General features: G+C 44.7%; 1 protein-coding gene across 4 annotated transcripts in view; it reads left to right on the top strand.

Moving 5' to 3' along the window:
- The window catches only part of PDE8A (phosphodiesterase 8A), a 109,788-nt gene continuing 82,689 nt past the window's right edge, over positions 1 to 27,099 (top strand). Inside the window, exon 1 of one of the 4 annotated variants that reach the window (XM_016135419.2) lies at positions 1 to 108. Coding sequence is in view for 3 of the 4 variants with exons in the window: in XM_016135415.2 (XP_015990901.2) it covers positions 9,273 to 9,494 (222 nt within the window). In the remaining variant the exon portion in view is untranslated. Of the gene's footprint in view, positions 109 to 9,158; positions 9,495 to 27,099 lie in introns of those variants that run through there. The other 3 variants (XM_016135415.2, XM_016135417.2, XM_016135416.2) reach the window with 3 other exon arrangements.

Below are 27,099 nucleotides of genomic sequence, written 5' to 3'. Positions count from 1 at the left end.
AAATCCCAGGCTCTGTCGCTTGGATGGCCAGCAACCAGAAGAATCTCTGAGCTGCCACCAGGGTCCAGGACAACACCGAATTGACAAAAGTCTGCTCTCTTCCCAAAGGTAGGCCAGAAAATTCTATTCACTGAGTTCTCTGCCACCTTGCCGTGGACACTGGTGAGCTTTCACATTTCAGAAGAACGAGGGGCCTTTCTGAACTCACCTTCCTGATCTCCTGGCTCAGCTGTGGCTGAGAGCACATGGTCGGGTGGCCCAGCGAAGCTGGCAGCATGAAAGAGTGCTGTCCCCACTCAGATACCCGCATTCTGCTGGGTCCCAGGGCACACATCCACAGGGGCAGGCTGCAGCGTGGGCAATGGTCTGGGGTCACCTCCATCCAACCCCCAACTCTCCTTCAACCCAGGGAAGTGTAGGCAAGTGGGAAAAAGAATCATTTCTTAGCAACAAGAGGTGTTTAGCGCTGATCTCCACCGCTGTGCGAAGGGCATGGGCAAAGGGGTGTGATGGGAGAGAGTGCAGCAGACTGAGGGGCCGGGCTCTGCCGTGTGCGTCTGCCGAGGCCTCGGACAGTTCCCCTCTCGCTCAGCCTTGGTTTTCACGAAATGTTGGATCTATAAAGGAGAGGTGGCCTGCCATGTAAGGCGGAATGCTTTTGGCTGCAGATAACAGACGACCTAACTAAAAAGAGCTTAAACAACAGAAATTTATTACACCATGTGACAAGTTCACATGTTGGGTGGTTCCTGAGTTTAATTCAGCAGCTTTGTCATTACACTTGAGGCAGTGACGATGCTGGTTCTTCCCATCTTCCCACTCTGCATCCTTGCTTTGTCGTGGTGGTCTCCACCAAACCTGCAATACCTCTGAGGTGTGCCTGTGTTACCCAGGGATCAGGAAGCTGCCATATATACCGCAGGAGCCCACACACCTCTTTGCTGAGCTGCTGGAGGTACCGCCTCCCATGTCCACCTTACAGTACTGCTGCCACCAACTCAGCTACAGCCACTGCCACTGATGCTGCCAGAGTCAGAGTGGCTTTTCCCTTCTGCTGCCTTTTAACATCTAAAGTGCCTCCACTGGCCGAGCCCTCTAGAGACCAGCTGGCCACAGCAGTGGGATGGAAGGGAAAGGACTGAGCTCTCAACTGATGCCATATAGAACAGAACATAAAAGATGAAGGTCAACAGCATAGATTTCAGAGTCAGAGAGGCCTGGGCTTGTGTCCTTATTCTGTGACCTTGAACCAGTCACCTCCCTTGTGTGAGCTTTAGTTTACTCATTTGTAAAATAGGAGTGACAGCACACCTATCGCGGAATGCTGTCGTGAAGGCTCAAAAGAAAATTCTTATAAAGAGCTTCTAGCACAGTGGCCAGCAGCTTAGAAGGGGCTCAGTTCCTGAGCATACCCTGCTCCGTCCTCTCCCTTCAGGACCTTTGTACTCTGTACTCTCTCTTACCTCTGCCCAGAACGTTCTGTCCTATATTGCTTATCTCAATGACTCTGACTCATCTTCCTAGTCCAGCTAGGACATTTTTGGTCGCAAGAGACCAAAAACTAGACCCAAAGAGGCTTAAGCAAAAGCAGATGTTCTTGGTTGTTGAAGCTAAAAAGTCCAAGCAGAGTTCTGATTTCAGGTATGGCTTGATCAGGGGCTCAGTCAGTGACATTGACACTCATTCACTCTGGGCTGGCTCTTGCTTCCATCTCTAAATCAATTTCTGTGGCCAGGGAAGTGGCACAGGCTAAATGTGCCACCAGGTAATTGGAGCTGATACTAGGGGTGACTGTGATCTTCCAGAGGACAATCGGGCATAGTCATAAGAAGGATGAATGGGTGCTGGACGTGAGAAACAGCTCTCCATTCCTCTGCCAGTTCAGGAACAACTTCCTGGAGCTCACTTTCCACAATTAAGTCATTTCGTACTGTGATACACACTCCAAGCTCCTTGTACGTCACAGCACTCACCAGCTTATAATTATAGTCTTGTGAAGTTGAATGATGCCTGTCTCCCGCCCCGGGTTATGAGTGCCAGGGGTTATTTTTGTCGTTGTATCCTCAGTGGCCAGCCTACTGCCTATACACACTGGACACTTAGTACAGTCCATGGTGAGGGGATGACTCTGGGGCGCTGGTTATGAGGAGGCCCAGCCTGCTATGTTGACTTTTTTCCAGCTGCACTGCTACTTAGGTCAGACTCTAATTCCTTCAAAGTCTTCTCCCTCCTGCAAGCAGGTTTGGGGACACTTACGCAGGGCACACTCCTCAGAGTAGAGAATGACAATTTTCCCAGGGGACCTGAGCGGCCTGAGACCAGAACTTTGGGCGGGTGATTTCAGGCCAGTAGAAGTGACCTAATGAATCAAGAGAAGAGCTGGAGGAGACGAGGGCCACTTTGGATTAAGGGCTTTAAGAGGAATGGCTCACGATCATTGAGGCAGACGTTTAAAAGGCCCACATACTTTTGGTGACCAGAGTGCCGCTTTGCATTTTGCCCACATTTGTCCTGGGAATGAAACGGCCCTCCCCTGCTCTGGGGTTTATCATATTTCGCTTTCCACTTCTCATGCATCAGTAATGTTTGGCTCCTCAGTTTCCTGTATGTAACACACTCTTGCCAAAGCTGACCTTCGTGGAAGCCGTTGCACTGTAGAGGAGTCGGGCTTTGCTGTCAGATAGGCACAGTTTGCAACCTGGTTCTGCCATCTGCATTCTGTGTGATCTAGGACAAGTCACTTAACCTCTCTGAGCCTCCACTTCCTCTCCGGCAAAGTGAGGGTAATAATGCCAACCTCACAGGTCTTTAGGGGGATCTTGATAGGGACATTTCTGTGCAGTGTGAGCTCCAGGTTTTGCCTCAGGTTTGGCAGGATGGTGGAAAGAGTGGGAAGAGACACGTGTACTATGTGAGGGAGGAAAATGGGGAAGCCAGAGGGCTCTGTTCTTTCTTAGTTCTGCCCAGAAGTGGCCACGAGTCTGAGTCCCCAAGAGAAACTCTACGGACAGAAGCTGTAAGGGCTCACACTGCACAGAAATGTAAGCCCCGCAAGACACTGGGCACAGTGTGGCCTTAGGGCCTGCAGACAGTGTGAGATGTCATGTGTGTGCGTGTGTATGTGTGTCGGGGGGAGACATGAAGGAGGTGTAGGGTGACCAACCAGCCCGGTTTGCGTGGGACTGAGGGTTTCCTGGGATTCAGGCCTCGCAGAGTTAAAACCAGGAGAGTCTTGGGCAAACAGAGACACAGTTGGCTACCCTGTAAGTGTGCCTTTTCCCACTTGTGCCTGGAGCCCAGAGGACTCCAGCACCCCGAGGACACCAGGGCCTCAGCCTTCACAGCACCATAGTCAGTGCTCGGGCCCAGCGACAGGGCAGAGATAGGGTGATCTCACTCTCTTACCTTAGACATACCCTCAGGCACTCGCAGAAGTAACTGCTTGAAGCTTTGTCGGAGGCTAGAGACCTGCATTCGTAGAGGAAGGAAGAGCCTGCAAAATGTGACAATCGTGGAACCCCCAGTAAGGCCCGAGGAAACATGGCTTCTATACAGGGGCCAACCCAGTGCCTGGCACTTGGTGTGACTTTGTCATTGAATTTTCTAACTGTCACGGATAGTCTATAGTACTACTTTTCTACTTTGAATCTGGCCACTTTAGAGAAATCTATCACCTCAATAACTTCGGATTTGATTTTAGATATCTTGGACGTAAGGCTGTGTTACCTGCTATGAATAATACATTTTATCTCCAGTTCCATTATCTGTACTCTGATTTCTAAGTCACATCTCACTGACTTTTCAGAACATCTAGATAATGCTGGTAATAGGAGCAATGGGGCTGGCCCTACATCTTATCTCTGATTCTGTTAGTTATGATCCTGTCAAGTGGCTCTTGGTCTTGAGAAACTCTTTAGAAATAGACCTCTTGAGTCTCAGCCCTGGGGAGTGTTCTAGCGCTTCATTATTAAATACATAGAAAGCTCTTAGCTGGAAATACGCTTCATCATATCAAAGAAGCATCTTTCTATTTTTAAGAGTCTTTATAAGGGATGGGTATTGGGTTTTATCAAAGTCTGCAACAGCCCGGGTTCCACAACACCTCAGTGTCTTTGTCTATGAAACAGGGGTAGGAGGAGAGGAGTGAGGGGGTGCTAGTAACCACTCCATGGGAGTGTCACGAGGAATAGTGAACTCACATATACGAAGTGTTTAGGAGAGAGCCTAACATAGGCTGGCAGATGTCATCACTGTCACAAGGCTGTCTTGACACACTGCCCTCCTTCTCCAGGCCAGGAGACCCTGTGTTCCTCCTTTGTTTCTACCGTCAAGAAGGGGTGGCCAACAGAGACTCTGTCCCCACAAGCCAAACATTCTTTTCAGGTGGCATTTGGCTTAGAGCAACAAGCTGGGCAGATGGGAGGCCAGATGGGTTGGGACAAGTCTCCAAGGGAAAGGCCAAGAGCTGGAGGACATCGGGGGTCTGGCTCTGCCCCATCCAGCTGTGTGACTTCAGCACTCTGGGGAGGGGAGAAGCCTGAGATGCAGGAGTTAATAAGGTCACTGTGAAGAAGGGAGTCCTCACTGGGTTGTCAGTCTGAGCTCCAGGCGAACCACAAGTACCAAGGCCTGCAGCCAGATAAGAGTAAAGAAATGCAGGTGTGCGCCTGAATTCTGTAGGAAGGACAGTGTCTTGGGGCCTTACTCCTCTGCCTGGGTGGCCTCTAGGGGGCGCCACTCCCTCCTTACAGTTCTGGCCTAAGGGTGCTCACCCAGTCCCTCCCTTATCTGAGAAAGGCTGGATCTTTCAAACACACTTCACTAAAGGCTTGGGAACACCAAGAGAAATAAAGATGCAGAGGTCTATGAATCTGGAGAAAATGATCAACAAAGGCATTGCATCTTGGGCTGGCTGAATCCCCCTTATCCAGGGGCAGAGGGGGTGCCCAGGGAGTACTCTGTACCCCAGCTGGGCTCTCTTCATGTTTCCATTTTCTCTCAACCCTTCTGGAGCTGGGGGCAGCAGGGGAGACATAGTTTTGACAGGCAATTCAAATTTTAGGAGTCCACCCTTCAGAACATCACTGATGTTCACTGCAGCCCTGTTTGTGATATTAAAATAGCACGCGCAGGGGCTGTGTGTGTGCGTGCATGCATGCATGTGTATATGTGTGCACACGTGTGAGCACACAATATGTTTAACATAGAAACAGATCTGGAAGCATTTGGTCCAAACTATTAACAATAGTTACCTCTACGGAAGGAAAGGAGTGGGGAAGGAAGAGACTTTCCTTTGCCTCTGCTCACTTTATATACTTCTGCTTAGTTTTTTTTTCTTTGCTATTTTTCAGCACATATTCATGTGTTAATTACAGAATGTGTAATTTTAAAATGACACTTAAAAAAAAACACACATCTTACAAAGTTTTGAAAGAGGAATAAACCTGACAAAGTCTGATCCCTAGGTTGGTCATTTCATTTCCCCAACAGAAGTGATGTGGAATAGACCCAGGAGAAGTTTGTGAGCTAAGGTGCTGGGGCTCAGTAGTTATTTCAAGCATTTGACATCAGTTAGCCCATTCAATCCCTGTGAGGTAGAGATGGCTAATCCTAGGTTTACAAGGAGAAACGGTGCTAGCAGTGCTAGCGGCGCGGTGTGGGGGAGAGGCAGGGGTGGGGGGGAGGGGGAGGAGGGCGAAGGGGAGGGTGCTGTATAAAGGATCAGCTTAGGTGGAAGAGATGTGGAATCAGAAGAGGGTTGGATTTTAGATGAGCAAAGCTGTGTGGGACCGCACATTTTCGTGTTTTTAGTGAACTGGGGAGGTGAGCTGAGAGGGCTGAGGAATCTCCTGGGAAATGACTGTGGTAGTGGTGGGGCTGGGATCAGGGTAGTGTCTGTCCCTTGGTTTGACTCATTTCACAGCCTCATTTACCTCATGCCTGAGTCCTAGAGTAAGAACTGCAGCTGATATTCAGCTACAACTCTGAGCCTTGCTGGGCTCAGGCAGTTGTGCTTGGGGGTCCCCATGCCAAGGGGGAATGGATCGGGGACTGTGTTCTGAGTGCCACAGAGCTTTGAGCTGCACACATGACCGGCTGATGGGGTGCCCCTCCCTCCCAGCAGGACCAGGAGTGTTTGAGAGCCCCTCAGACTTCTCCAAATAGCAGGATTCCGCATAGGGGCCCAGGAGTTCTGGGTGAGCTGCTGGGTGGCACACAGTTTGCTTTTGTCAGTGTGAGTTCTTTTGTCTCTATGGTCTCAGAGGCCTGGAGAGAATGGTTTCACAGGGTAGAGGTGTTCAGGGACCTCCTGAAGGTACAGGTTTTGTCCAGGGAAGGAGGAATGGGGTGGCATTGATGTCAGGTGGCTGAAGCTGAGATGGGCTGCCTGTGACCTCCTGGAGTGTCCCAGGCTGAGTTCCTGGGTGTAAAAAAAGCATGCAAACCCCAGAAGCAGGCACATGGCATCTACCTTTCCTGTTTGCTCCTGCATCATTCTTAGCCTTAAGTGTCTAAGTCTATGGCCCCCAAATTGCAGAGCTGAAAACTAGTCAACACTGCTATCCAGTAGCTCTCTGGGAACAGACAGGGTAAGTGACCAGCTCAGGATGGCTCAGGGCAGCCCAAGGGGCCAGTAAGGGGGATGTAGGGGGGAGGGAATAGCGTTCTTACCATAACATTAGTGCAAAGCTCAAGGATTTCCAAGGGAGGGCCCAGAGGGTTGGAGTAGCCTGGAGCCCCAGGGGAGGCAAGGTCAGCAGGCGTCATCAAGGCCGGATTCAGAGCGCGGAGGGGAGGGGAGGACAGAGGGTGCAGGGTAGACTTTCATGCACTTCTGTGGTTCGAAGAGTTTTCGTCATGAATTACTCTTTATTTAAAAGTGTCCAAGTTCTGCCTGGAAAAATTACCTTCTAAAATCTGCAGAGCAAAGGTAGAAAACACTACAAATTAGGTGGAATAACAAGTGATAGTAAAAAATATTTCCTGCGTTTTTCAAAACACATTCATGGACCCGCCGGTACCTTTTATAAGGCAGGGAGGCATAAATATCGTTGCTTAATGTGCTTAACTTGATAATGGAGTCGCATGCCAGCGGTTCGGGCCACCTTAGCTAGTAAAGCAGGCAAATGGCACAAGCTGCTCTTGGGTTACCGTCCTTTCTGCTCCGTTGCTGTCAGGGAACTGCTCGGAGCGCACCTTGGGTTGGAAGATAGAGGTTCGGGAGGCGCCTGGGCTGTGTGGATCACAGGGTCCCTGGAGCCAGACCCGCGGGGTGGGGGGGGGCACCTGAATTGTGCCGCAGTCCCAGTGCCGGAGCAGGGACTCCAGCCCGGAACACGCTTCCGGGTCTTTACAGGAGCTGGGCTTGATGAGCGAGAGGCGGCACCTTTGAGTTGCTCCAGAGTCCATTAGGAAAGGTGTGGACCGTGGGAGGGGGAAGGGGAGGGACTTGCCTCAAAGGGGTCTCCGCGGACCCGCAGCTGCAGGGAGGGCGGGAGTGGGGGCGTGGCCGAGGTGGGAGGCTCCGGAGTAGAGATGGACACCCAGGCGCGCAGCCCTCCAGATGCCGGGGAAGGAGCCCATGTACAGAGATGTTAAGTGACTGATCCAAGGTCGCACAGGGAGCTGGTGGAGTGATGAACCGGGAGCAGTGTGGAGTCTTCAAAGGCCTCTCCCTGAGCGGCAGACATCTGGTTCTGCTCTTGCAAGCAAGGAGTCTTTGGGGTCTTGGGCGCCCCACTCTTTCGGTTAAAATGAGAGGAGGGCGGCGCCCCCAGCCTGCCACAAAAAGCAACTTCTCAGGATCCGCAGGCTCCCCATCCCAGGTGCAGCCAGGCGTGGTTCTCTAGGTCTAGACATAGCTGTGGCCCCCACGTTAACGCCCAGACCTCACGGGCGTGGCACCCTGAGTGCGGGCGCTTTCATGGCTTTCGCACCGCCACAAAACGAGGGTCCTTCCGCTAGCCTCTTTAAGGGCTCAGTGATAGAGACCTGACCGAAGTCACGCAGCTGCTAATTTATGGAGCTGGGATTAAAACCCGGTGATTTTATTACCAAAGTCCATGTGCCCGATGTTTAGAAAGGCCAAAACTCAAAACATCAGAGTTTGGAGTAAGGAAAGGTTTATTGATTGAGAAGGTGTGAAGATGGGAGCCCTAGTAGTTCCTCAAATTTATCTTAAGGAATTACAGAGTTCGGCTTCTTCTAGGTCAGGGGAAGGGGAAAACGGGAGGGGCTATTTTCTGGGACTCAAGGAGCAAGCAGAATTCCTCTAATGATTAGATTGTTTACGTGCAGGATAGAGGAATCGCTATTAGCCTGAAGGCCATGGGCACAATTCAGGGTTGGACAAGATGGAGGCAGAGAGACCGAGCATTTCACCGTTAGAATCTGGGTCTTGGCGGTCCGAGGTCATAGCCCCTGGCCTGGTGGGATGTGTGTCCTTGGGCAAGTCCCTTCCCTTCTTCAGACAGCCGGCCGGCCGCCCCGCCCCCCGGTGGCCGCGCATGCCCAGTGGCGGGCTGCCCGCAGAGGCAACGGCGGCGCCCCAGCTGCTTTGCATTGACGCCAGCAGCCACTGGAGGTCACAGCTGGGGGCTGGGCGCGGCGTGCTGCCCTCAAAACCCGGCCAGAGCGGGAGCCGGAGCCACGCGCCCCGGAGCTCCCGGGTGAGCGCAGCCACTTCAGCGGCTCCCGACGGCGCGGCGGCGGCCGGCTGGGGCCGCGGTTCCTGCCTGCCTCTCTGGGCGGCCACGGCTCACCGCCCCGACGGGCGTCCCTCACCCTCCACGGCGGGGCGTCCGGGTCGCCTGCGCTTCGGCGAGGGGCGTGCTGGCGGCGGCAGCGGCTCGGCGGTCGGAGTGGTGAGGGCGTCCCGGCGGGAGGCGACAGCCGAGGCGAGGCACGAGCGGGCGCGCGGGGACTCCCGGGCCGGGAGAGCGCAAATCTCCTCCCCCGAAATTCCCCGGAAGCGGCCGCGGCGAGCCGGGCGATGTGAGCGCGGCCGGCGGCTCCCGCCTCAGGAAGGGCATGTTCGGAGGGGCGGCCGCGGCGCGCCGCCCGCCCCAGCACCCCCGCCCCGCCGCCGCGCCCGCACCGCGATAAAAGGGGCGGCCGCACTTCCTGACGCGAGACCCGCGCTCCCCGCCGCTGCCCGCTCGCCCGCCCAGGCGGCGATGACCCGGCGCCCGCGGCGGCCCCGAGGCGCCGGGCGGGCCGTTTGCTGACCGATCGCGGCCGCCCGCCAGCGTGTCCGCGGCGCCGCCGCCAGCATGGGCTGCGCCCCGAGCATCCACATTTCCGAGAGTCGGGAGGCGTTCCACGGCGGCAAGGAGGCCGAGGACGCGCCGGGCCCCGCGGCGCCGCTGCCGCCCGGCCGGCGGAGCCTCCCTCGGCGCCAGACCACCGCCACTCCCGGGTCCCGCGGCGCCGGCCTCGCGGAGCCCAAGCCTCGCGGCCGCAGCAGCAGCAACAGCAGCAGCAGCAGCAGCACAGTAAGGGGCACTGGGCGGGCGGGCGGCAACTTTCCCGCAGGGCCGGGCAGGGCGCCCTCCGGGCCGCGGTGCCCAGGGCCTGGCTTGGGGTGACTTTGACGGACGCCCGCGGCGAGTCTTGCGGGACTACGCGCGCAGGAGGACGGACCGCGGTTCCCGGACCCAGGTCGGTGGAGTTGTGGTTACGACGCTGTCCGCGCCGCCGCGCCAGGTCCCCTAACACGCCCGACGTGTGGAGCCGCAGGGCCCTCCGAACTTGACCGAGGCGCTCAGGTCCATCCCCTGCCGCGGAGCAGGGACGGGGAACCCCGGGATAGTGGAGTGCGCCCTCGAAACGTTCAGTCAGGGCGAACTTTGTTCTCTTGGTTCCCGTAGAGGAAAGGGAAGGGCGGCTGGCACCGTGAAGCCAGAGTCCGGGACCCTGCCATCCTGTTTGGTTTTCCCTGTCAGCGTGCACATGCATGCGGTTGCAGTTTTCCATTTGCTTGAGGACCATTAAAATGTAATCTGGAGCAAGATCAGCTTTGCTTCATTGCACATGTATTTGAGGTTCATGATTATTAGCATGCATGTTGTATTTAAAGCGCTTGTAATTACGAAATACGACCAGAAACGCGACTTCTGAAGCGTTCAGCAGAACGAAGTTAATTTTTTATTAAGCAATCTTTCTGGTGGGACATTTTGTGACTTGTTTTTGTTTTTGTTTTTTTAACCGCATGTCTTCTCAAGCGCGATTGCCTTGGCTATGTCGTGTTAAAGTATCTGGGCTTAATCTTTAAGGTTATTTAAAAAAAAAAAAAAGAAAGAAAGAAAGAAAGGAAAAAGAAAAGAAACCGTGGCAAAAAGTTCAGTAAGGCACAGAGCAGCAGCTTTCCAGTTCTCTGATTTGGAATGTTGGAGTTGGAATTCATGCATTCGTTTATGCTTGAACTAGGAAAAATGTCCAGCTTGTATGGCACAGGTGGTTGAAGATCATCCCTCTCAGCTGCAGCTTATTAAGAGTCATTTGCTAATTTGTCCTTTTCTTACTTACTGAGGACTGCTAGACCTCCCAAGTTTGAGGGCTATCGTTCACTTTCTGTCTTAAATTTGTCAGTCATTCTAGTATTTTTCTATATGAAAGTGAAAAGTCTTCTTCAGTGTTGCATAAGTGAAGTAATTTTCCCACCCGTCCCATTCCCGATGTGAAAATTCACCTTTCTCTCATTAGCAGAGGTTGGCTGCTTTCTACAGATTCTTTGAAGACATCAGTGTTGAAAGTTTTGGACTGTTAACCCCAGCTGTTCTTAAAACCAACACAATGCTTATACATGAAGCTTACCTAACTGGCTTGAAAAAAAGACAAAGCATTACACAAGTGAGGTTGAATATGGAAACTTTAACAGCTTTCAAATTTTTGGCCCAAATCTAATATTGGGTATCTTGCATTAACTAATATTAAGCTCGTAGGTCACTAAAGTAGCTTTTTTTTTGAAACAGCCCTTTGTGTCTTTTCGGCCTTTAAGTGATGGTGTGGATACCTTAAAATTCACCTAAGTGTCTTATCAGCATCTCCACTGCAGCATCTTGCTCTTCTGCTATGCACAGTTCCTGGATGTCCCCTGAGTTTCTGAATCTTAAATATTCTATCCTATCGTTAGACCATTGTCTTGATTTTTGGCCTCAAAAAATGCATTCATCATTACAATGTTTAATCCAGTGACATGCATGTAGTAAGTGCTAAATAAATGTTTGCTGAGTTTCTTTCTTTTTATTTTTATTGTTAACTGAATAGTGAAACTTTTTCAGTCACTGGAATTTGATTCCATAAAACCTCCGTAATAGGTTTTAAGAATATAGTATTATTTACAGAGGAGGAGTCAAATTATAAGTAATAACTCCACAACCACAGAAATGATGGTCCCATGCTTGTAATTCACAAACTGTGTATATTAATACGACATCTCAGTAACATATTTGAAATTAGACATATTAGGTAATAGGGCAGAGGTAAATGTTAGCTTTTTTAAAATTCAGATTATTTCTTTAAGGGAATATATTAAACACACTTCAGAAATTTAAAAATACATATTTAGAGAAGAAGATAAACTTCCAGCAATTTCACAAAGTCAAATTATTTACAATTGAGTTCCTTTTTCATTAATATATCAAGATTCAATTTTAGTTCATTAAAAATTTTTCTCCTTGAAAATACAGTAAGTCAGCATGTTGAGTGCATCTTAACAATAAATTCAGTGGGGAAAGTTTTTGTATTCTCATAGTATTTGGTAAACACCAGTTGATCAGAAGCTTGGGAGATTGATTATTAATTGCATTTTCAGATTGATTAAGTAGTGTGTGCCACAGTGTAGTGTATCCCACATGTGTTTGCTGAAGCAATTCACAGACTATTAGTAGTATTAAAAGAAAAAAGGGTCCATGGTCAAATAAGTTTGGGAGATACTGGCTCAGATGAAGTTTGACAGATTTCTTTTCATGAAGGATTTGCTACAAAGCTGAATTTTCGAAAATATACTTTGACTCCCCAAATAGTGTTTCAAGCATGCAACATTTCCTAAACTTGTTTGATTATGGAGCCCTTTTATTGACGTGTATCTGAGACAGGCCACACGTTAAGACATGATTCCTATGTGAGATACCAGTATTCAAAGTACAAGAAATACACTTAGCAGTAAAACTCAGTAAACATAATTTGCTTGTTAATGATTCTAAAGGTGCATAAGGCTGGATCATTTTCGTGAACTTATTTAAGTGTGACTAAAAATAGTCTGACAGTTGATTGGTTTCAGGAGTTATATAGTCTGTGTGGTTGCAGATGATGAATGCTGCGTTCAGTTTGAACACTTACTGTTTTGTTTTGTTTTTAATCAGGGTGGGCATTAACTGTAACATTTTCAATGTTTTCTTGTCAGTCTTTGGATTTCCTCTGGTTTCCCTTTCCTTAGCTAGGACTTGAATTGCCCTTGAAAGATTTGAGTGTGGAGGCAGGAGTGTCAGAGGAGATCCTGTGCTCACACTTCTTCCCTTTTTGCAAACAACCAAAGCGCTGGTAATGATCGCTGGTAATGATCGATGCCCTCCCCACCATGTGTCATTAGTCAGCTCTGTGAGGCGGCAGTCACATGTTTCATTCACTGCTGAGTCTACCTCCTGTCACCCCCACAGTGCTTCTACAACCATTTGTTGAATCTGAGACTTGGATGGCCCAGGTTGTTGAGGTGGAAAATCCACCCAGCCCGTATAAAAGGAGAAATAGAATCCAGTTTTAACCAGAGCGGAGGCTGTAGAATTTGGATTTAGTTTTGTGGAAATCTCTGGTTATTGCTGTTTCAGAGCATTTGTACCCAGGGAATAATCTGTTTCCACCCTGCTGATCACAGATTTCCCTATAAAGATTTAAGGATTAGTGCAGCTGGATGGGCAGGACACAACAGGTGACAATAGCATGGCCACACACTAACCTCTAACCAAAGATCCCTACCTCCAGTCCTTAGAATCCTTTCAGAAGGACCCTCCAAGTTCTCTTTTAGTCTTTGCTTCTGTTATTCTCTTTTGTCACCTGGTTTTCTTCTATTCTTTACCATCTTCTCCACTGTCCTCCCTGCTTTTCCTGCCAGCCCACCTTCCTCCACAAACCTGGCCAAACTAACCATCTTAGTATACCAAGTAGATCAATCATATTTTTGTATTTCCTATAAACTACAGCGAATTTCTGTTCGTATGTGACCTGTCTGATTTTTTTCTCCCGCTAGGGGTCATTGATCCTTGGTTGAGTTTATGGAAGTGCTGAAAGTTTCCCTCTGAAAGTGTAGTTGAGAAAATGAGACCCCACTTTCTGTTTCTGAAGTGAGTCACTGTGATTTATCTCTGGAGCTCCTGGGCTGCAACTTCTGTCATCTTCGTGTTCTTATGCCTTTTGGTATACAGAATCTTATTATCTTGCCAAGACTATCTATAGAGATTTTCCTTTATTACATTTTCTTGAATGCCTATTTATGTACGTAAAATACTTTTTATTTGTATTACTTTTTTTCCCCTAGTGCTTAATATTATTACCACCATAACTTCAAATGTGATTCTTAAGATAGGTATTATGAATGTCGCATCTCTATCAGCTCAGGCCTACCCTGGGTTGGCCTTGACCTTCTCCCTGCTGAAGTGAGAGTTGAGATAGGGCCTGTTGGTCCCCTCTGGCACCAGTGTTCCCTGCGAAGTGGTTTATGACACTGGTTTTCCCTTGGATGGCTTGCCCATTTGGACTGGGTTCTTAGGAGAGGAGGGTTCCTGAGATGTGAGGCAGATACCTCAGAATAACCTAAAATGTCTTAAAAGAATATTTTTTAAAGATTAAAAAAAAATAAAAGAACAAAGGGTGAAATTGTTTAGGACATGAGTAATTCCTTGGTCTTTTCCAAGGTCAATGACTTCAGCTTGGTTTCTCAATATAGTGAGACAGTGGAAAGCATTGGACTGGAAGTTCTTAGAATGCAGACTATTCATATTAATATCATCCACCATTTCTTGGATGCTTTCTATGTTGCAGGCGCTGTGCTAGATGCCTTACAGATGTTTTCTCTTTTAATCCTTGCATGACTGTGAGGGGGCTGCTATCACTTCCCTTTGGCAGGCAGGCACCTGAGTTTGGAAATTCACCCAAGGCCATAGAGTTAAGCTGGGATTCAAATCCATTCATTGTTCCTAGCCCTCATCCCTGGGGTTATTGCTCTCTATTAACCACCTCTCTCCATTACATCTCCCATTCTCTGGCCCTCTGCTAGGCTACAGATGTTGCAGGTTACCTGAGTTTTAAGTAGGTCTCCTGAGTCTACGTTATTAGGATTTTGTTAAGTCTTGACGTCCTGGGGAACTTGGTTCCAACCCTACCTCAGGTTCCCATGTTTGTGGAATTTGCAGCCGTATTCAGCCCTGTGCCAGCTAACTTCTGAAATCAGGCATCTTGTCCTCTTCAGTCTCTGAAATGAATCGGCAGGCATCTCGTTTCCTCCTGCTCAGGCTGTAGGTAACCTTCCTCAGCCAGGAGTTCTCTCAGAGCCAGTTCTTCCCAACATCGACCTTTGCCTAGCTGTAGGCCACCTCCCCACCCCGCCGCCAGTTGTGTATATACAAATCCTCCCAGAGTTTTCAAGGCCCAGCTGAAATCTTTCTTGAGCCCCTGACTGTACTTGTATGCTCTCTTTTCTCTGCTCTTGGGGCTGTCCCCTGTAGTACTTGTGGGCCTAGCATTTTTGTCTTGAGCCTCCTGCTGAATTAGAGGTCACTTGAGGGCAAGGACTGTGTCTTAGCTTTCATTTCAGTTCCCACAATGTTTGACACACTAATTAACGTTTGCATAAAGATGCCAATTTCTAAGGCTATAAGGGTTTTTATTCATGTTCCACGGTTCTATGTCACCTTGTTTAAAATTTAAAAAAAATGTTAGGGTGTGTCGTATGCATTTTAACGAAAAGCCAATATACCTTGAAGCCAGTGATTAATCTTTGGGGTGATTAGTAGTAAAGCTTTGTCTCTAATTTTGGCCCTGTTAGGGTTGAGCACTGTTTCTGGGTCCCCTCTTTCTTTTCTCCTTCTGTCCTGCTCTGGTGAGAAGGGTGGTGGATTATGTCATCAGAGAGCTGCTTTGACAGGTTTTATATGGCAGTTTCTCAGCCGCAGGCATCAGTTGCAGTTTATTCATTCACACAGACAGGAAGGATGTAATAAATTTCCTCAAACTTTGAGGATAGTTTCAAAGAACTCAAGGAGGGGGGCTTTCTAGTGTTTTTATTCTGTATGGGTTGGAAATAAACCTTCGGTCTGTTGAATTCTTGCTCTTCTTTGTATATCTCCCTGTCATGTTCTAGTGAGTACAGCAGCTGCCTTGGCTCTTCTCAAATTTGGTTTGTTTGTTTGTTTGTTTGTTTCTTCCTTCCTTCCTTCCTTCCTTCCTTCCTTCCTTCCTTTCCTTCCTTTCCTTCCTTTCCTTCCTTTCCTTCCTTTCCTTCCTTTCTTTCTTTGACAGATGTATGTAGCTGTGTACTGCAAATGTGTCAAGATTAGCATTGCCCCAGAAAGTTCTCTCTGCTCCTCCCCCATTCCTACCCCCACCTAGGGCAACCACTGTTCTGATTTTTTTCCATTATTTTTTTCACCTTTTCCAGGCTTCATATAAATAAGCATCTTTAAGTGTGTATTCTCGTCTGTAAGGTTTCCTTTCACTCATAGTATTTTTGAGAGTCATCTATGTTGCATGAGTCAGTAGGTTTTTTTTTTTTTTTTGCTAAGTAGTGTTCTGTTGTATTACTAAATCACATTTCGTTTATCCATTCTATTGTTGATGGGTACCAGGACTGTTTCTATTTCTGGTCTATTAAGAATAAAGCTGCTATGAATATTCTAGGGTTATTATTTTGTGGACATGTGCTTTCATTTCCCTTGGGTAAATACCAAGAAGTGGAATTGCTGGGGAGATGAAAGCTATCTGTTCGGCTTTTTAAAAAACCTCTTGACTTTTTTTCAAGCCAGTTAAAATATTTCACACTCCTGCCAACAATGCGTAACAAAAGTTCAATTGCTCCACATCCTCGCCACTGTTTGGTGTTATTAGTCTTTTAATTTTAGCCATTCTGGTGGGTGTGTGATGGTATCTCATGGTTTTGATTTGTATTTCCTTGATGGCTAATAATTTTGAGTACTTTTTATGTGCTTATTGATTATACAACTTCCTTTTTCAAGTTTTAATTTTAATACTTTTTTTATGAAAAGGAAATGTAAATATTGGCATGACCTTTGAGAGGGAAGGACTCATTAAGCAAGTTACACAAACCATTTACCATAAAGGAAAGTGTTGATAAATTCAGCTGTCTTCAATAACTTCTCACCAAAAGAGGGTGAAAATGAAGGAAAGCCATGGACTGGGAGAAGAAATTTGTAACACGCAATACCAACAAAGGATGAATGTCCAAAGTATATGCAGGCCGCCTACAAGTCAATAAGAAAAAGACTTGAACAGGTGTGTCACTAAAGAGGAAACCAAGTGTCTACTGTATGAAAAGATGTCCAGCCTCACTAGGGAAATGCAAATGAAAACCACACTGAGGTCACACTTTACACCCACCAGATTGGCAGACACTGATAAGCGTGGCAATCTTCTGAGGACTCTTCAACACCGCAGGCGGAAGATACATCAGTGCCTCCCTTGGGAGAGCCCTTGTCATTACCAAGGAGCGCTGAACACGCGACCTAGCAGTTTCACTCCTAGAAATTCTTACACATGTAACCCAGAAACATGTATGAGAGTGTTCATAGCCGCACTGCTTTTAATAACGAAACTTTTTAATTAAACTCAACTATTCATCAACGACATAATGGATAAATAAGATGTGACATGCTCAGTAGGCTTAGTTTACAGTTTTGAAAATGAATGGATTATAGCCATAAGTATCAATGTAGATCAATTTTTAAAAAAAACCTCAAATTTATTGATGAAAGGAAGAAGTTATAGAAGAATTTGTAAAGTATGATACTTTCTAAAGTTTAATAGCTGAACAGTACATTATATAGGAATATATATAATATACATGTATACATAGATATTAAAAGTTATAAAGAAAAAAATTACTATAAGATTGAATTAGGTAAAAAAAAGTTTATTTTAAGGACTTGAGTGATTAGCAGGTTAATTTCAGTGCCTAGTGTAGAGGCTATAGGAGGACAGTGTCAGGCCCCGTCCTCAGGGCACAAGTGGTCCTCTCTGGGAGGGTGAGGCAAGCCTCTGGCCTAGAGTGGTGGTGGTGTCAGGCGGGCAGAGCAGGTGCTCAGAGAACCGTCAGGAGCTTGGTCTGGATTGTTCATAAGGTGCAGAGAAAAGAAGGGAGGGAGAGATTTGACCTGGGCTCAGAAGACTGGGAGGACCTGGGTAGGAAGAGATGTGTATGGCTGTGAGGGGCGCTGGCTTGTCCTGCAGACTGTGAGGAGACTAACCAGGGACGGGGTGGAGGCCCTACAAGCCAGACAGAAGTTTGCAGTTCAACCTCAGAGAATTCCCAAAGGCTTTTCATTTTCAGCAGGGTGGTTAGAGGATAAATACATTTTATGAAGTTTAAGTTTCAGAGGAAATTGCAGTGAGCAGGGTAAGGAAAAGCTAGAGGTGAGGTACCACCCAGGGCCTACTGCACTGGTTCAGGCACAAGGTATGGCCAGGTATAACCAGTGTCGTAGTTATCAGGTGGTTTGGGAAAGAGGGGAAGGAGCTAAGGAAAAGCTGACAAGCTAGAGACCAGATTGGATTTGAGGAGCAAGGGCTGAGTGAAGTGGAGGGCGACTCAGGTTGGGCTTTACCAGCTTAGACGGACAGGGATAGCACTGCTTTATTGTTTACCAAGTGCTATCTTTATATCTCATTTGATGTTCTCCACACTCCTGTGAGGTAGGGAGGTAGGATTTTATTTTCCCTTTTGAAGACCTAAAGAAGCAGAATTTAAAGAGATCAAATGACTTGCCCAAGATTGTGTGACGAGTTACAGAAACAGGTTCACTGCAACGGCATAGACAGAAGTCAGAGAAGAGAAGTTAGGGAGTTCTTTAAAAAGCCTCTCTTGTCTCTTGGTTTTGGATTCAGCGTATAAAAGTAAATTTATTTTTCCTCATTATAAAAGTAATGATCATTGTGGAAAATGTGAAAAATATGGAAAAGAATGAGGAGAGGTTCTCAAAATGGTGTGGTTCCTCTTTCAATGTAGGTTATTTTAAATAACTAATTAAAAACTATTTTTTAAACAGTTTGGTTCTTTAATTCTAGGGAACACTTAGCTGTTATTTCTTATATCAAATGGCCCCCTTCCATTTCCTCATTTTTTTCCTTATGCAGCTCCCTCCAAGAGATTGGGGTTTAGACACATCTTGGTCTGCGCTCCATGTCTCTTCACTTTCTCTCACTTCCCATCTCTGCGCACGAGTATGGGAGGATTCTTCAGCCCATTTCCAGAAGGCTGATTCATTCCTCACGCTCTGCTCAGCTCTCTAGCCCACTGGATTTTAAATGAGACAAGTTTATGTGTTCAAGGTTTGAATTTTAGTCACAAATGCTTATTTATGTTTTTTGGTTGCCGCATACTCCCTTATCTCTTTGAAGATCTTAATTATATACACTCTAAAGTCCTATTATGATCACCGTTTATTTAAAATATTTTTTAATTGAGGTATAAATGCAGTCATCAAAGTGTACAAAACCTTAAAGTGAACAGCTTGATAAAATTTTACCTGTGTATGCTGTATATAACCACCATCCAGATCAAGACAGAACATTTCTAGCACTCTAGAAGTTTGCCTCATGACTTTTCCCTGTCTTTTAGTAATTCTAACTTTATAAAAAAAATTGCAGATACACAGCATTCCTGAAGGAGTTTTACATTAGCGTCTTCCTGTGCTTGCTTTATCACCCATTCATCCAGCCATCATTCTATCTAGCCATCTCATTTTTCTTTCACACACTTAAAGTAAATAAATGCAAACGTCTGTACACTTTCCCATAAATATTGTGGCATGCATTCATTAATTAGAGTTCGATATTTGTGTAGAATTTTTTTCTTTTGAGGCAAAATTTACATACAATGAAATTCACAAATGTTTATTGTCCATTTGCTGAGTCCTGACAAATAATACATACACCTGTGTAATCGAAACCTCTTTCAAGGTGTAGAACATTAGCATCACCCTAGAAAGTTCCTTTGTGCCGCTCCCCAGGCAGCTACCCTTGTAATTTCCCCCCACTGATTAGCTTTGTCTGTTCTAGAACTTCACATAAGTAGAATTATATGCTGTGTACTCTTTTATGTACCCTTCTTTTAGCATTATGTTTTTGAGATCTATGTTTGATGCATCACTAGTTCATAGTATTGTGACTATTAACTTTTCAAAGCTGATGATTCGTATTGTTAAATTGCCCATCAGAAAGATGTGATCAAATTTTAGCAGCACAAGGGCACATGAAAGCCTTCGTTTTGCTTTCGACAGTGTTATTGAGAGAGAGAGTGGTATTTTATTGGTTTTTTAATTTGAATTTATTTCATCTACTGTCTTTTTTATTCCAAGTGTACTTTGGACACTTGAATTTTATCTTCTGTGAATTATTTTTCCTGTTGCCTATTTCCCTCTATGGGTTTTAGAGTTTAAAAAATTTTATAAGAGCTTTTTAATGCGTTTGGGAGTTAAATTCTGATCTCTCATGCTTATTGCAAACCTTTTTTCCAGTCTTTTTATTAGATATATTTTAAAAATTGTAGATATTTTATATTTTTATGAAATCAAATCTAGCATTTTTCCTTTTATGTTTATTTCATTTGCTTTGTACATCTTTTATTATGGAAGGAGTACACATATTGTAGAAAATTAGCAAACGCCAAAATGCAATTTTTACCACCTGGAGATTCATTTATTATAACATGTTACCCTTCTATATATTTATTTTAGAAATCGTGGTAAAAGATACATAAAATTTGCCATTTAAATAATTTTTAAGTGTACAGTTCAGTGGCATTAAGTGCATTCATATTGTTGCGTAACCATCACCATTGTACATCTCTAGAACTTTTTCATCTTCCAGAACTGAAACGTCATACCCATTAAACACTAACTCTTTAGTCCCTCCTCCCTCCAGCCCTTGGCAATCAATCACCATTCTACTTTTGACTACTCTGTGTACCTCATCTAAGTGAAATCTTAAAGTATTTATACTTTTGTGATTGGCTTATTTCACTTAATATAATGTCTTCAGGGTACATCCATATATCAGAGTTTCATTCTTTTTTAAGGCTGAATAATATTCCATTATATGTACATACCACAGTTTATCTAGTCACCCATTAATGGAAGCTTTGGTTGTTTCCACTTTTGGTTATTGTGAATAGTGCTGCTATGAACATGGATATAAAAATTATTTGGGGGATATATACACAAATACCCAGGAGTGGAATTATTGGATGATTATGGTAATTCTATTTTTAATTTTTTTCAGGAAACACCATGAGTACATACTGTTTTGTAATGGACTTTTTTCAGCCAATAATCTGTACACTTCCATTTCTGCATTTTTCTCTATCTTATCTAGTACCCATGTCTTACCACACTAATATCACATATGATTCCAGAAATGTCCCCTGCATCACAGCTGTTTGTTATGGCCCTTACATCCTTACATTTCTTTTAACCTAGGATATCCCCCCCACGTTTTTAATTACACTGATTTGTTAAGGAGATCTGATCACTTTGTCCCAACTTTGAAATTTGTTTTAGTGCTTCAAATGAATTCAAGTTAAATGTTTTTGGTTCGAATACATCACTCGTGGTTCACAGATCATCACATCAGAAGACACATGGTACCTGATCGACCCATCATTACAGATGTTCAGATTGACCACTGGGTGGGGCGATGCCAGTCAGATTCCTCCACTCCATTAGGTTCCCCTCACATGACCAGAAAGTGATGTGTGTGGCACTTGGCACTATACAAATGTGCATGTCAGTAAGGCTATTTACCTAAGGCTGGCTGTCTGTCTTTTTATTTCTTTGAGCACCAGTTGGTAATCTTTATCTAAACTAAAAAATCTGATTAGGAGTAATACATGATGTTTCTAATTTAGTTACTTCTGTACAATGCAGTGGTAGCTTGTGTTCTATGTAGTAGACATTTCCTTCATCACTTGGGGCTAGGGCTGGTTGATTACAATAAAATAGAGTTCCTGCTAGAAAGGCATGCTTAATCTTTTTCTTTAACAGTTTTAATAATAAGTTGTTGCCACAAATAATAATGAATTTTTTAAAACTTTACACTTTTTGCATATGATTATGGGCACATAGATTAACCACCCAAATATATTATAAATTCATAAATTTTTAAAATTAATTTCAACATTCCGTTTTTAAATTTGACATTTATTTTGGGTATATTGTGTGAGGTAAAGATATTGAGTCTCCAAAATAGCTAGTTATTCCAGTACCTTTAATGTCAATCATTCTTTTTATTCTTGACTGGTTTATATTTTCACCTTTTTCATATCTCTGGGGTGTCTGTTTTTGATTGTCTACTCTTGCTTGCACTGTTACAGCACTGATTTCATTTTTATAACTTTATAATATGACTTAATGCTGTCTGATAAGGTCAATTTTCTCATTTGCCCCATTGACAAAAAACTTTCTTAATCCATTCTTGTCTGTTCTACATCAATTTTAGAATGATTTTATGCTATCCCCAAATTTGGGGGTGATTTTGATTATATTGAGGTTAAATCCACCATAATTTGGAAAGAATCAATAGCTTTATGCAATTCTTCCTGTCCATGATCGTAATGTTTATTATTCATTTATCTTATTCTAGGCATTTCATGTGGGTCATATTTCTTTTAGGATAATTCTGTTGCAGTCAGTATCTTTTTCTTTATTAACTTTTAAATATTTTAATTTAGTTAAAATATATTGATGTTGCTGAATTTTACTAAACATTCTTAACAGTTTTTCAGTTGATCGTTTTTGTTTATTGTGTAATAGATAAATCTTAAGTGTATGGTGTCTTGTATTTTTGAGACAAATGTTTTTTAGCTGGCTAATGATTTTGCGTTTTCCTGTCCAAAAGTAATACTTTTAAATCTGTGTTTCCTTATTAGATTGGGGCTTCAGAACATTGCTGAATAATAATGGTGTTGATGTGCATCTTTGTTTTATCCTTATTTTAATAGTAATGTATCTGGTCCTCTACCCTTAGGTGTGATACTGGTTGTTGGTTTTAAGGCAATATGTTTGCATATGTTTTATTATGTTAAGGAAATAGCTTTCTAGGTCCTGTTTACTATGAATGTTTTTAAAAATCAGAAATGTCATTTTATCACAAGCCTGTTTTTTTTTCTTTTTGCATCTAATGAGATAATCACATAATTCTTGGAATTATTGATGTGACATGGCCTAGTTTTGTTTTTGATATTAAAAAGAATTTGCGTTCCTAAAATAAATTCTGCATGCTTGTTACAGATAATTTTTAAAAAACCAAAACTTTAACACATACTGTTGAATTCAGTGTGCCATAATGTAGTTTTCTTGTCTATGTTCATGAATGGAAGCAAAGCTCTCTGTAGTTTACACTTAGCAATAACCCTTGTAATATTTTTATATTAATATGTATATGATATATAAAATAATAACTCCGTATATTCTTTTTTCCTATGCATTCATAGGGAATTTTAAAATAAAAATTTTTAGTGTAAGTTTTAGATAAGTACTTCTGTATAGTTTTATATCCTGCTTTTAAATTTAATAATAAGTAGCAGTTATTCTCCCATGTCATTAAAATTTCTTCAAAACACAATTTATATAATGATATCAATATTGCCATGTGCATCTTCTTACATAAATCTTCCTATCTGTTAACCATTTTCTTAGGATTTATTTTTAGAAGTAGAATCTATTTTCAGTGTTGATTTAAACAATTCTGATTTATAAATTTGGCTCAGATAAGTTACATTTACTTATTGAAAGCTTTCATTTTCTTAGAATTTTATTCCTTAATAGGACCTTTGACTTTACCATACCCAACTTCCTCATTTTATGGAGGAGGAAATTGAAGCCTTAAGGGATTTAGGAGACATGTCCAAGATTACATTGCAAGTATTGGCTAAGGTGGGATAAGAACATCATCCAAGCACTTGCTCCTTAACCCCTGGTACCTTTTATATTCACAGGCAGTGGAGGTGGTTCCACCTCTGCTCCTTGCGCTGAGCGGCCGGGGCATCAGACTGCTTGGCCCTCTAGTGCAGGTTTGCAAAGTGTACTCTTATCTGGTGGTTTTATCGTGTCCAGAGCAATAATGAAATCAAACACCTGGAATTTTTGAGCTTGGGTATCATTAGTGGAATTTCTTGATTATTGCAAAATGGTTCCGTTTTCATTTTAAAGCCTAGTGCAGATACTAATTTTCTCTTCTCGGTTTGTGACCCACATAGTTGGAGTTGGGGTTGGCATATGATGAAACCTACTGTATCTACGTAGTCATTCACTGCATATTTGACCAGCTTCCTTTACTGTCATAACATTTTTAGATAAAAGCAGGAAGCCTTGTTGTTCCTTTTTCCTCCCAAAGCCTTATGCCATGTCTTTGTTATTCTTGTGTTAAGAAACAGGGTCTTGAAAAGCCGAAAGTTCCAAGCGGGGCGAGCTGCAGTGAAGCCCTGCTTGAGAGTGAAGGCAGGCTCGGGGTCCTGGCACTGTTATCCAGCAGTGTCGTGAGAAGGCTCGGAGCGCCCTGATTGTGGTAATTGATAGTTGACAATGTGAGCAAACACATACTTATTTTTAATACCGACAAACACCAATACTTTCATTAGACACTAACATCTGTAGTGAAAATGGTTTTCAGAGACTCGGGGTTGGAAAGTGATCTAGTGTCCCTCTAGTCCCCCTTCTCCTGATTGTAGACATTCCGTCATCAATTCTCCATCATACAGGAACTCAAGTTTGGTAAGTTCACGATAGGGAGGTCACTAATTCTTCGCTGATCAGTGCAGTCGTCCTTCTTTCAGACCGTGCATGTTCACTCGGAGCACTGTGGGCCAGGCGCTGCACTCCACGTTGGCTGGTCACGTGACGGCGAGCCAGGTTAGCCTCGTCTTTGGATGATGCACTCGCTGGGGAGTAGACTCGCCTCTGACTGTACGTGTCTTCCTGTCTCTTGATGCTCCAGGGCCCATTGAGGTATCTGAATGTATCACTGCTCTGGTACAGTTGAAGAGGGCAGGAGAAGTGGAGTCAGAAGCTTTGGGTTCGGATTCTGGCTTTGGTGCTTATTTAACTGTGAGCTGGAGCAAATCATGGAACTCACCTGAGAACCCCAGTTCCTTGTACGTAAAATGAGTGAATACGTGAAGGTGTGGGAAGATACCATAGAAGTGACAGACTTTTCTTATTTCTCTTTGCTTGTTAGTCAGAATTGCTTTCTCACTGCTGGGTTAGTAGAGAAGGAAACTGTCATAATCCTCTCAGTGCCGCTGGATATACTGATAATGGAAAAATAAACAGGGATGGACTGCTTTTCTGGCCCATAAACTAAAAAACAGTTTTCAGTGCCAAAAGCTGTGTTTGTCTTGAGAGGCCAAGAATATTTCTGCCATGTAGGACAGCTTCAGATCTCACAGTGACTCTCTTGGGTAATCACGTGATTTGGTTTAGGTTCAGTTGTTTCTAGGGCTAGCTTTGCTGCATTGTGGAGTTTGCTTGCCCTGCAGTTTCCGCTGGAGTACAGTCCTATAGGCTGGCTGGCTGGCCTCTCCGGTGAGGGCTAACATGAATTGAGCTTGCTTATCCGGTGCACTGGCACGGCCAGGTGGAGCAGTGTGCCGGTCTTATAGTGGGACTTTCAAGCATCCTGCAGGCAGGACACTTATACTGGGCTCTGGCTGCTCCCCACGAGGGTGCTCTGGAGCCAGCAGTTTCTGAGCAGTGGCATGAGGGCTCTGCCCCTGTCTGCAGCTTTCTTAGTCTTCTCTGCCTGCTAAGAATTTATCCCTCGGAAGGACATTTTCTGGAATTTCTGCACCACCTAAGCCATTCTTGTGAGGGGCAGACCTTCAGACTTCATTTCTTTGGTTCCCAGACAACCAGACCCCATGTGCAGAGGTTCAGAGGTGGAACAGAGTGAATGTCTGCAAGCCCGATTGTGCCATTCCTGCTCCAAACCCTCCGTATCTCCCCACTGCCAGATCCAGAGTCCTTGCCTTGGCCTGCAAAGCCCAGCCCGACGTGGCCCCTGACCCCTCTGTGGTGTCAGCCTGTGCCTTACACACCCAACACCGCAAGTACTCACACTTCCAGGGACTTAAGGACCTCTGGGCGTTTTAAAAAATTAGTTGACATACAATAGTCTATTATTTCAAGTTGTACAATACATTGATTAGACATTTATATACCTTGTAAAGTGATCACCCCAAGAAATCCAGGACGTGTCTGATGCATACATAATTATTACAATACTACTGACTCTTCCTCATGCTGTACTCTACATCCTCATGACTAATTTGTAACTGCCAATATGTACCTCTTAATCCCTTTCCCCCTAAACCCATATCCCTCTCCCCAGTCCTACGAAAACATGGCTCACTAACCTGGAAATCAGCTAAGATTGATATAACAGTAAAATGATCATGTGTTGAATGTTTACTACGTACCAGGTACTGTGCTCAGTACTTTCTGTGTATTGACTAATGTAATCCTTATGAAAACCCAGTGGGCTTGGTGTTACCTTAACAGTTCACCTTTAAGAGCAAGAACACTGAGCCAAGGGGAGCTTAGACAGTTTGCCCACGGTCTCCTCGCTGCTGACTGGCAGCGCTGGGATACAGCACCCGAGCCTGGTTCCAGAGTCCATACGAGACTTGGCTAGTTCTGTATTTTTCATGTTACTTTTTAAGATTTGTGAGATGCCATAAATATTTCTTGTTTATCTGTTTTTTGAGGTAATTTTCCTAATTATATTGGTCAGGGTTCTTTTGACTATAAGTGACACCAACCTAATCTAAACTAGCTGAGACCAAAAGTGAAATTCGTGGGCCACTGAAGTTGGCTGATACAGCCAAAGCAGGGGCAGGACCAGAGTATGCCAGCTTCCGGGACAGATGAAACCAGGACCCTTGCTCCATCTTTCTCTCTCCCTTGCTGTCATCTTCATTTTCTTGGGCTGGTGTTTTCTGCTCAGTGGGAAACAGCCCATTGACAGCCTCACGTTTCCCAGTTTCATCCTTGGAGAGCCTCTCTCTTTCTTACATTCCAACGAGAAAATCCCTGGGAAGGACCAAGACGGGCCTGGCTTAGGGTGCCTCCCGCCCCACCAGAGAAGCCAGTGGGTGGTGTCTATGATGGGCAGTAGCTTTCACAGATGGAGTAGTTGGATGGGAAGGAATGGCTCTCGGAGTGAGTGTGGTATGGGGTGGGGGCGGGCAGGGGAAGGTGCTGGTCAGACAGAATGACAGCTGCCCCTGCTCTGAGGCTCAGCCTAAGGCCCCCGACGCATTTCATCTTAAGAGTTCATACCACTTTTATGTGTAATGAGAAATTTTTGTTGTTCTTAATTATGAATCTGAGTTTGGCTTCTGAGTTATCTGAGAAACTTTCCATTTATTGTTTGCTAAGAGAAGAATGGATAATAACTTATAGGGAAATTTCAACAAGTTTTGACATAGAAGGGCCTCTCAGTTGACCCTCCTCCCTTACTCACGTATTCCGCCTAAAAGATATTTAATGACTGTATCACATTACTTCTCTTTTTATTCAGTGCTTTCAGAGTTGTTGCTATCATTTTGTCTTTACATCCCAGTGTTGAGATCATCACATCCTGTGTTTTTCTGTTTCTGTTTCTGTTTTGTCAGCTGTTTCTTGGGCAAGTCACCCAACTTCGTGGGCCTTAATTTCTTCACCTGTTCGGATAGGCTAACTGTTCTAACAAACCCCAAATACACTAAAGTCTCAACCTTGATAGAGGTTTCTCAGTCATGTAAAATTTAATATAAGTGTCCCCTAATAGTGCAGGACTCTTCTCAGAGTGGTGATTCGGAGGCTGAGACTCCTTCCATCT

Source organism: Rousettus aegyptiacus, unplaced genomic scaffold, assembly GCF_014176215.1.
Source record: "Rousettus aegyptiacus isolate mRouAeg1 unplaced genomic scaffold, mRouAeg1.p scaffold_m13_p_14, whole genome shotgun sequence".
NCBI classification, from domain to species: Eukaryota; Metazoa; Chordata; class Mammalia; order Chiroptera; family Pteropodidae; genus Rousettus; species Rousettus aegyptiacus.
This window is presented reverse-complemented; position numbering and strand designations above follow the sequence as displayed.